Consider the following 11014-nt stretch of genomic DNA (forward strand, 5'->3'; position numbering starts at 1 on the left):
GGAAACCCTGTAGCAATCGTCCGCAGGCAGGGGATGGGCGGGGCTACCGACCCGAAGACAGAACTTAAAGAGTGTGGTTGTAGCCGCTTTGAGGATGCTCAGGTAGTAGCGGATGTCGTTCTACCACTGAATATGTTATTTTAAGCTCGAAAAACTACACAGTGTTGCTCTAAGTAAAGATTATGTTCCATGAAGATATGTTGTAAATTTCTTACCGTAAATATATAAAAACTTAATTTTGTGAGTGGGTGCATCAGAATCGTTAACAAAAATGGCCAGACACACGCCTACAAACGTCACTCACTGCTTTAGCAGCGGCATGCTACTCTGATTAACAACTTCAAAGGAGAATATTTTTCTATATTTTCTCACCCTCAGATTCAAAACCATACATCAATGGGAATTATAACCGAACACGACACATAATGAAACCTATACAAAAATATCACTCCCCGTAAGTCCTGTTACTTTGGAGGTGGGAGGGCAAGCTAGATTTGGACTGTGTTTATTGGGAGGGGGTGGATGGCTCTATATGGAAATGGAGATGTAGGTGGGGTTGGGAACTGCCAGGTTTATGTTACAGAGCTTTGGTTGGTCCATGCTTTCCATTAACTCATGTTGCCAACAGAGCTCTGACTGGCAGTCAGACAGACCGAAAGATAGAGAGACAGAATACTAAGAAAGAAAGAAAAAGAAACCTGTGTAAATTCAAGAACTGAGAGAAAGTGCATGCAAGGAAAAACAACAAAGGAGAACAAGAAGCTAAAGGAAGGTCTAAAAGTAGAGGTAAAAATGGTCTGTTCTTCATTTTGTTGATGCATGTTTTTTTGATTGGGTAAAGGACAGAATACATATTTTCTAACTATTGTGACAGAGCAGAAGACATTGTGTTTGGGGTCTAGAAAAGACTCTTTTATAATAAATTTAGAAAATCCATTGTCACACATCCACAATGAAAAATTATACAATAACAACTCCTATCAGTTTTGTATTTAGCTTTGCTTATTTTGCTTTCTGTAATGTGTTTTTTAGTTTGATCTCAACATGTGCAATCTTATTATACTAAATAATAGTCAAGTGTCTGTAAAGTGCTTTACTGTGAATGTTTTGACAGCAACAGAAAATTGCAAGTGCGATACAATCTACGCATTATTTTACAAATGCCCGGTAAATTTAAAGAAACAACTAATTATTTTAATAGTTCCGACAATACATAGATGTTTATTTACAGATAGCTAACTTGAACAGCACGCCTGACATTTGACAATCCAAACACAGACTCTTACGATATCTTCAAAGGCATCTTACTGTCGTGACGGGGTCTAAATTTAAGATCCCAAACTAACGCTAAGAATGACATGAGGGTTGTTTCACACCATCTATAAATAACCAGTAGAGCAAAAGGAATGTAAGTTGTTGAGGGTAGGATGCAATTTCTTAGTTTGACTTTCCACAACACGACAGTGTTTTAGACTAAGGACAGGCAGACTTTAACTTATGACAGCTGTTTCTTTCTGTCTCCTTCTGCCATGTTCAGTTCTCTCATTCCCTGTGTCTTTATGTTTTTCCCTTTTCCGCTTTAAACTGATTACCTCATCATGACAAATGCATCGTATAAAAAAACAGTGCAGTAGTCGTGGGTTCAAATCCCAGGTAGTATGCATACTGACAATAAATATATAACTTAAATGCATTGATATGGGAGAGTGTTGATATGAAAATAATTGTGGGACTGTCTGAAAGAGGTAGTTGGTAGAAGTAGTCAAGCTATTAGAGCCAAGCTATTTTCCAAACATTAAAAGAAAATCAGCATAAATAAATGTACAGTACATGGCCTATATTCTTTGTTGTATTATTTTATCCAGGACGTTTTTGTGAACAAAGGCTTAACTTTAAAAACTTAACCAAATATGCCTGATATGGAAAATATAGTGACTTGATGAACCAGTGCACACTAAAACAAAAATGTTTTAGACATTGATAATTTCCCCCAGTGTATTTTCCTGTTTATAACCATTGCTGTAAATAGCTGAAATGTGCTATGGTTATATGCAGGTCATAGTCCATGCAGGGCCAGCAGCTGCTCTTGTGTCATTTAAGGGGAATGACACACTGGTAGACTGCAGTCCTGCCAGTTTGTGCTTTATGACTTTATGTCGCAACACTGCACATCTGATCCACATGATATCAAGTGTCACAAAAACTATAAACTCACACATTTTTCATAAAAACATATGTGTTCACATTTTGACTTGTGGCTTTTTTACCTATAGAACACAAATTTTAACAATATTTTAGAGAAAGCTTAATAATAATAATTTAGAATAATGATAATGAACCAAATGCTCACACATTTGCCTATTTCAAATATAATGCTTCATAATATAACATTTTTAAACTATTATATTCAAACTCTAAGAACTGTTGCTAAAACTCAAGAAGCAGCTCTTTCTTTGTTTGACTGTGTCCTTGATTTTTCATGGTAAATGGGTGGATTCAGAGTCATACCGTTCCCTTCGAGACAGATGCATCATCTGAATCTTTGTTTTGTGGTACAGATTAAAGGCTTTAGTGTAAATTGTGGGTGATAGAGAGAAATACGAAGGGAACTAATGACACTGTGAGGGTAATTTAAGCAGCATGGCCCATGCCATTCTTTCTATGTGGTTTTAGAATATTTTTAGAAGAGATATAAGCACACCTGTCTATCACAGTCCAAACATGCTATGCTTGTTTCTTTGCATGACTGCGTGGAGACCACTTTGATCTCTTGCTAGAACAACAGATATATATTTGCAGTGTGCATAACAAAAATAATCTGAGCAACATTGGGTGAAATGATGGAAAACAATATAATTTTTCATGTGCCGTGGTGTGTTACATTCTGTGTGTGTATATATATATATATATATATATATAACTTCCACACATCCTTTACTGCAGGCTAAAGAATCAGAAATCAATATTATTCCACAGTATATCTATTATAACATTTATTAATGTAACTGTCTATTTGTGTGATTTACTACAAACTTTTTTAATACATGTTTCATCGTTTTTATATACAGTTTTTTAACATAATATATATTTTTTTACATTCAAATAACTGTAAAACCTAAAATATACAGTTATATGATACAAAAGTTTTGATGGTATTTACTTCAAAATGATGATATGTATCTGAGAAAAATGTCTCCAAGGAATGAGGAAAAGTGTAGTGTAAAGCTTCATATCATGCTTCGAGAACTGACTGGATCTTTCGAAGTTGGAATCCCTTAGTCCCTCCCTAATGCTGAGACATATGTCATCTTTTGAGGGGGGGAGATTTTTTTATGAGATTATGAGAATAAACATTTCAATATAACATTTTATCTCATGGTGACTTTTAATAGCTAAAACCCTGATATTTACATAAAAGCATGTCCTATTCGGAAATTCCACTTCAAAACCACATGCACCTGTCAATCACCCTCATACCCAGCCACTGAAATCAGTAAGATGATATGTAAAGTAAACCCATCCATGTTGCCCATAAAGAATGTAATTTGTTGTACTGTATTTCTTTCCAGGTCTTTCCTGATCGAGCTCATCAGTTTGCAAGTGTAGTGTGTCTGTCTGTCCAAAAACTCTCTTCGTCATTCAGTGCTCAGGTGAAACAGTAAACGTGTTGCAGCTTGAAAGTGAGTGTGTCAGTAAAAATCTTTAAAAACATAGTACAGCTTAAATCAGTTCACTGATACTGGAACATTCTGACCTTAGGAGTCCATCACTGTTAGCCTAATATTTACCTCAACGGCACATCATAATGGCTCCAAAGAAGAAGTCATCACGCCCTAAAAAGTCCATGCCTGAACTGAACACAGTTGAGAGTGAGTTACTTGTCCCAGAGCCTTGTATTAAGAAGCTGGAGGTTCCTATTAATGTTGTGCACCTGAATCGACTCAATGGGGTTCCCCTGCCACCCCCCATCATACGACCTGGGGAGAGGGGTTTTGGCCTGGGAAGTGAACTCACTCGTCCCCTGCATGGATCTGCCTTGCTGGAGGAGCTGAGCCGAATGAGGCAGGAACGTTTTCTCACTGACCTAGAGATGGCCTGTAAAACCAAGGCCTTTGATGTTCACAAACTAGTCATTTCCTCGGTCAGCCAATATCTTCGTGAAGTTCTGGCCAAGGACCCAGGGCTTAAAAGATTGGAGCTCCCCACACTCTCACCTCTCGGTAAGCATAACAAAATGGACCTTCAGTTACACATCATTCCAGACTATTACCACCTTGTCTGTGGAAAACTATTTTTTCTGTTCTATCCTTGTTACTTTTCCATACCACGAATACCAATAGGGACTGGTGAAAACTATGTAAAACTATCATAAAAATGTCTCCCTGTAACAGATTTCCAAGGCTCATTTTGTAATAGTTTACAGATTTATTAACAGACTATTTTTTACATTTGCAAAACTATAGAGAAAGACGGCAAATTTACAAAAAAAAACAATAAAGACATGATATATTATGGAAAAATAGCTTCCGAACTTTTTTGACATACTATTTTTTAAATATGGTAAAAACATTACAAAATTACAAAAAAGTCAAGAAAAATATGTCATTTTAAGGTGAAAAAAATATTTTACAGAATATTTGTGCCACCCCAGCTGCCAGAAATGTTATGTTTTTAACAGTGTAGAGTGGAGAAAAGATTGAAACTATTAATTTAATATTTGTCCAAAGCATATTAAATCCATGCTTAAAGCTTTGGTCAAGCCTTATATTAAAATCCTATGTTACTTTATATTTTATGTTAAGAATTATACATATTTATTCTTTTATCCACAGGACTTGCCAACGTGATTACATTTGCTTACCTGGGTCGTGTGCACATGTCCCTGTACACTATTGGTTGCACTGTTTCTGCTGCCACCACCCTGCAGATCCCTCATCTTCTCCAGATGTGCATGGACTTCCTCATGGCCGAGTTGAACGTTCACACTTGTGTGTACGTGTGGAACATCGCTGCAGCATATGGCCTGATGATCGTCCGTGAGGCTGCCCGCCGCTACATTATGGAGAATTTCGCCCAGTTCTCTGAGACCAGCCAGTTTAACCAGCTCACCCTAGAGCAGATTACATCCTTCCTACAAGATGACAACCTGGTCCTTTCCTCAGAGGTCACTACTTTCCAGGTAAAATACACAACTACAGTTATGAGAAAGCTTTAGATAGCATGAGCACTATTTATAAAGTTTACATTACATTTAGTCGTTTAGCAGACGCTTTTATCCAAAGCGACTTACAAAGAGTTCGGGGAGCAATAAGCGATATGTCATACAAGTTGACTGCAACACTAAATAAAACTCACTAATTTGAACTCTTCTTGGAAACTAGGTTGTCATGAAGTGGCTGGACTTTGACCCAAAGAGGCAGGAACATGCTGCAGAGCTGCTGTCTAACGTGCGCTTTGAGACCATCCCTGCCAGTGAGCTAGTTAGTGAGATCCAGCCTGTGGCACGCATGATGTTGGATCCTCAGTGTCACCGTCTGCTGGTGGAAGCCATGAACTACCATTTGCTGCCCTACCAGCAGAGCACACTGCAGTCACGTCGCACAAAAGTCCGGGGAAGCCAGAGCACTCTGCTGACCATCGGGGGTCGCCCTTCACTAACTGAGCGTGCCTTAAGTCGAGAGGTAAATATAAAACAAGCCCAAGTCAATGTTTAAGAGAAGAACGTTGGTAACCAAAAAACATCGACCTCCATTGACTTCCATTGTATGGACAAAACCTCTTATTTGGTGTTTCACATGGTCAAATAGTTTTGAACAACATGAGAGTGAATAAATGAGGACAGGTTTTTTGTTAATAACGATACAGGTTTAATTTTTCAATGGGAAATATGTTGTTTTATTGTGACCTTAGTGAGAGATTTTTATAGAGTTGGCCGACGACTTCCCTAAAAGGTCTTTGGTTTTATCTGTGCAGGTGTTGTGGAGAGATCCTCGAGAGGGCGTGGCCACTTGGCGTCATCTTACCCAACTCCCAGCAAAGAGCTTCAACCAGTGTGTGGCTGTGATGGATGGATTCCTATACGTGGCTGGAGGTGAAGATCAAAATGATGCCCGTAACCAAGCTAAACATGCTGTTGGCACCTTATGCAGGTACATTATCACATCAACTCAAATCACAGTATAACCTACAGAGATTTGACCACATCATCCTCCCGTCCTCAGATACGATCCTCGCTTCAACACCTGGCTCCATCTAACCAGCATGCGTCAGCGACGCACCCATTTCAGTTTGGTGGCCACCGCTGGGCGCTTGTATGCCATTGGGGGCCGCAACACTGACGGTCTCCTAGCGACTATTGAAAGCTACCAACCCTCTACCAACACATGGCAGCTCCGTACTCCAATGGATATGCCCCGATGCTGCCACGCTAGTGCCCTCCTCCCATCCGAAGACATCCTGGTCACCGGTGGCTACGTCAATTGCGCTTACACTCGCTCAGTCATCCGTTACAGCATTGACAGCGACACCTGGAGTGAGGAGGGAGAGCTTGAGACACCCCGTGGCTGGCACTGCTCCACAACACTAGGGGGCAAGGTGTACGTGGTGGGTGGTAGCCAGCTTGGCCAGGGTGGAATCCGCATTGATGTGATGACCATGGAGGTTTTCTCCCCTGATAGTAACCAATGGACCAGAGCCGCGACCCTGCCCTTGGGAGTAAGCACTGCTGGTCTGTCTCCACTTGGAGATCACCTGTACCTGCTCGGTGGTTGGAACGAAGCAGAGAAGCGTTACAAGTCAGCAGTCCAGCGCTACGATCCAGCCACTGACAGCTGGGCGGCTGTGGAAGACCTACCTGAACCTATAGTGGGAGTGTCGTGCTGTGCCCTGCCCTTGCCCCCGCGCCACACGACCCGCAGGCACCGAAACACACCATCCCATGAAGATCAGAGCACGGCAGGAGAAAGGAAAGCATGAATGACAAAGAGCAGGAAAGAGATAGGGTGAGATGATGATTATTTGAATGGAGAAATGAAGGAGCTGGTGAGGGATGTGTATAGGTGAGATGGAAAACCTAAGGGAGAGATGAGCATGATAGAAAGGAAAACAGTATGCACAAATGTATTTTAGATACAAAAAGGAGTTGAAAGAATAGTACTACCTAGGGACCCCTTTTAAAGAGTGTGAAGGATGACTGCATTTCATTATAAGATCTGTAGTAAGATAAACGAATCAGTGAAACCTCTACGTGGGAGGTGTTGTGAATTACTGCATTTAAAAAAATAGAACCATACAGTTCTAATGAAAATACCATCATGGGATTACCATTTATTTCAGTTATTTGCATTTCTTATTTATTGCTTACTTAACCAAGTTATATATCTCTAAATAAACTGTGTGTTTATTTAGTTGTTTAATGTACTATAAGTTGTGTATGTAACTCCTTCCCACTGACATCAAACCCCAAAACTAAAATTCACATGTACATTATACTCAATTTTCTGACCTTACCTCAATAATAAATGATGAACATGATGAATCTATTCTCATTTAACCCACATAATAAAAACAACCTACAGCCCAATTGACCTGGTCTGAGGTCTCTAACAACCAACCCAATTTAATTCATAGTATTAAATGTGTTTTGCAGTGGAAATTTAAATGGGAAGACATTGGAGTACTCAAGCTCCCGGATTTCTCAGAAATAAAACAAATTACAAACATTAAATGCTCTCTCTTTTGTGGTCTTAAATATTACTATATACAATGCTTTTGCATCTGTCATGGAACAGATTGTCAGAAAATTGCATCGTGGCACATTATGAAACCTGATACAGTTGGGGAAAGAAATATTAGCCCCCTTGTAGGCCTTAAGAGCAAAGAATGCTCTGAAAATGCATAGTTTCTCCTTTTGATTTTGTGTTTTCAAAATTCAACTGAATTCCAATGTTGCATTGAAGTAAAACAACAAAGTGGGGGAAATCACATTATATTTAACAAATGTTTCTAATACATACTGGCCACAATTATTAGCCCCGTCAGAAATTCTTACGGGTAAAATATCTTAAGTATAATCCCATTTTCTTAAGTCATGGTGGCTAGACTAATCATTCATGACAAAGGGTAAAACCAAAGAATATGGATGTGCAAGATTGTCAAGTTACACAAAATAATTAAGTGGCATTAAGGAAAGTGTTAAAACAATCAAAATTGTCATTTCCAACATCAGAGTAATGATCAAAGAGTTAAAATTAGATGTTGCAAATCTGCACAGTGAGGATAATAATTTGAGTTTCCAAAGATCACAGAGATTGCAAAAATCTGTTTAATTTATTTAAACCTGCACCCCCATCACCACAGGTTGTTTGGGACAATGTTCAAGGACTGTCTTAATGCCATATGAAGAGTTTTTTAGCTGCAAGAACACAAAATGAGCAGATCTTCATTGTTGTGGACCCACTTTTGCACCAGGGGTTCTGGATATCTTGTTCTGATACCAACAGATAAAAATCTAAAGCTAACTTGCTCTGCTAGAAATCTTATAATGGGTTGTGATCTTCCATCAGGACATTGGTTCAAAACAAAACAAATGACTTGAGCACAAAATCAAAGTTCTGCCATAGCCATCCCAGTTCCCTCATCTAAACACTATATAACATGAGTGGGATGAACTGAAGTGAACAATTCAGTGAGAAATTCTGTGTAACGTTTTCTTCAAACTCATCAGATGTGAAAGACAGAGCCATTTTTTGCAAAAAGTAGCAAAAAGAAATTAAAGTGGGCTAAGAGCATGTTAAAAACACTTATTTCGTAATGCGTTTTCGCCCCACAGCCTTCTTTGCTCACAATTATCTAAGGGCTAATATTTTTGTCCCCAACTATTTTAAGACCTTTGTCAGCACTATGCAACACTGATATGAATGTGTGAGGCATATTATACCACAGAGGTCATTTCAAAATAAAGACAAGGAATGCAACTAATTTGGGGTTTTCTTTTATTTCTTACTTATAAAGTCAAAAAGGTGGTCCTTTACTTTCCAGGGAGGATGATGCCATCATACTGGAAAGACAAAAAAAAATTTATGTAACATAAGCAAAAACAAATATGGATCTTTCAAAAAGACAGTATAATTTCCTCAGCACAGCTACTAACAGCCAATCACAATAATTCATGGGTTGAAAAAACAGAACCTTTATGCGCAACTCAAAAATGAAATATTAAAACAAATTTTAAAACAAAGCAAGACCAGAAAGGTCTTTAAGAACAAACTGCTTAAATTCTGAGTGGGTACCAACAAATTAAAAACACAAACCTTCTGTTGGAACCAGCGCATAGCCTCCTCCTTGCGGATACGGTGCTTGGCGCCAATGCGGCCCTTCTTCCTCTTCTTGTCAGCAATGCTGAAACCGGGTCTGCCAAGAACCTAAGGAAACACAGTCCATTGTGAAGACATTTTTCTAACTCCATGTGATTGTTGTTAAAAATATTACAACTGACTGTGTATATAAGGCATTTTCAGTATGGCCTTAAATAAGCATTTACATTACAAGAGAAGTGTAGAACAAACAATTTCAAAAAGATAAAAGGTCAAGCAGCTGTATATCAGCGTTTAGCTCAACTTAAGGGAAACAATAATGCAATTTACCACGTAGAAGTCCAAGCCGTAGATACCAATGCTGGGGTCGTACTTGATGCCCAAATCAATGTGTTCCTGGATACCAAAGCCGAAGTTTCCTGTGTCTGAAAAGTTGTTCCTTCTCAACTCGTACTCGCGCACCTACACACAACAGCAAAACTGAATAATGTTTTTAAATACAAAGATTGCACTCCGTTGAAACAAACTGAGATTTATATACAATTGCTGTCTGATATTGAGCAAATATGGACATGAGAAATGTCAAAGCAAGCATTGAACAAATCTGTACAATCATCAATATTTATTTTTCCTGAAACATTTCCAACAACACAACCTCACCTTCAGTCCCTTCTCGAGAATTTCCTCAGCCTTGGCACCACGAACAGTGCAATGGACTGCAATCTTTTCATTTCTACGAATACCAAAGGATCGGACAGTATAGCGGGCTATGGAGAAAGAGAGGTTGCAATTAGTACGTAACACAATCTTGCAAAAAGATCTACATTGGTAACATCCACATACCCTTAGAGAAGACAGGAGTCTGTCCAGTAAGCTGTTCCAGCACTTTAGCCGCACGGGTCAGCCTGTCACCGCTCTCACCCACACAGATGTTCAGGCACAGCTTACGGATGCGCAGCTCCCTCATGGGGTTCTCCTTCTTCTCACCCTGTTCCTGTACACACAGACACCCATTTAATCAAACTCCGTTGTAAATGTACAGCAAATAAACACATAACAGCAAGTTTTACGTTTTAAATCTGCAAGTTACTTTACGGTTACTCGTCCTAACAGAACATGCCCGGACATATTCACGATTTGGTTAGCTGTCGGAATGTCAACAAACCGTCATGTTTCAGGTTTTAATGTTTGATCTAAACACCGGTTCATTCTCCGGATGCTGCCCATTTTCATTATAATAAGGAAACGCACAACTAACTTCGAGCGAGTCAACGACTGGCGTCTCGGCTCTGAAGCGAACTCAAACCAATCGGAATATCGGACACATCGCATCGACGTGGCCACAAATATTATCATCATTCTGTATATCAGAGCAACCGCGACTAAATAAGATGCGTTCCTCTTGAACACAACATAAATACGAGCAGATGTTCGTTGATTTTAATGGTACACATTGATGATCATGATTTCTGCAACACTCACCGCCATGTTGGATCGCTTAGAAGAGGACGATGTACTTCCGGCGCAAAGAATTTATGGTCCGGTTTACGTACCCAGGCCTACAGTACCCGACATGCTTTGCGCACTCTGACAAATTAACTTCAGGTTTGGCTTTCTTGCGCTGGAAGCCGTGTTGCCAGATTGGCCTGCATTGGGCGGGTGGACAAAATCTATCCTGTTTATGAAATAAAAAATCGCCC

The 11014-nt window shown here is 39.4% G+C and overlaps 2 protein-coding genes across 6 annotated transcripts; one reads left to right on the forward strand and one right to left on the reverse strand.

The window, feature by feature from the left end:
• klhl43 (kelch-like family member 43) lies at positions 1-7729 on the forward strand. 5 transcript variants are annotated; one of them, XM_079484865.1, is made up of 7 exons: positions 1-102; positions 3570-3680; positions 3760-4220; positions 4833-5179; positions 5382-5681; positions 5974-6149; positions 6222-7729. In XM_079484865.1, exons 3-7 carry the CDS (start codon positions 3806-3808, stop codon positions 6973-6975), a joined length of 1992 nt encoding a protein of 663 aa, XP_079340991.1. In that variant the 5' UTR covers positions 1-102; positions 3570-3680; positions 3760-3805; the 3' UTR covers positions 6976-7729. The 5 variants fall into 5 exon arrangements, with proteins under 5 accessions (XP_079340991.1, XP_079340988.1, XP_079340989.1 ...); XM_079484862.1 differs by lacking the exon at positions 1-102 and adding an exon at positions 590-786; XM_079484866.1 differs by lacking the exon at positions 1-102 and adding an exon at positions 635-786 and having other exon boundaries at positions 3570-3650.
• A 1247-nt stretch (positions 7730-8976) lies between these two features.
• On the reverse strand, positions 8977-11014 carry rpl11 (ribosomal protein L11). The gene is made up of 6 exons (XM_079484867.1): positions 10797-11014; positions 10158-10308; positions 9975-10081; positions 9645-9776; positions 9312-9422; positions 8977-9058 (listed from the first exon to the last, which is right to left on the reverse strand). Exons 1-6 carry the CDS (start codon positions 10800-10802, stop codon positions 9029-9031), a joined length of 537 nt encoding a protein of 178 aa, XP_079340993.1. The 5' UTR covers positions 10803-11014; the 3' UTR covers positions 8977-9028.

The sequence above is a fragment of the Barbatula barbatula genome (assembly GCF_947034865.1).
Source record: "Barbatula barbatula genome assembly, chromosome: 21".
NCBI classification, from domain to species: Eukaryota; Metazoa; Chordata; class Actinopteri; order Cypriniformes; family Nemacheilidae; genus Barbatula; species Barbatula barbatula.

Coding starts and splice junctions, on each gene's coding strand:
- klhl43 (XM_079484865.1), top strand. CDS start 3,806: ATGGCTCCAAAGAAGAAGTCATCACGCCCTAAAAAGTCCATGCCTGAA. Junction 5,180..5,381: donor CAGAGGTCACTACTTTCCAG/GTAAAATACACA, acceptor CTTGGAAACTAG/GTTGTCATGAAGTGGCTGGA. Junction 5,682..5,973: donor AGCGTGCCTTAAGTCGAGAG/GTAAATATAAAA, acceptor TTATCTGTGCAG/GTGTTGTGGAGAGATCCTCG.
- rpl11 (XM_079484867.1), bottom strand. Junction 9,423..9,644: donor ACGGCTTGGACTTCTACGTG/GTAAATTGCATT, acceptor GTGTTTCCTTAG/GTTCTTGGCAGACCCGGTTT. Junction 9,059..9,311: donor TGCGCTGGTTCCAACAGAAG/GTTTGTGTTTTT, acceptor TTGTCTTTCCAG/TATGATGGCATCATCCTCCC.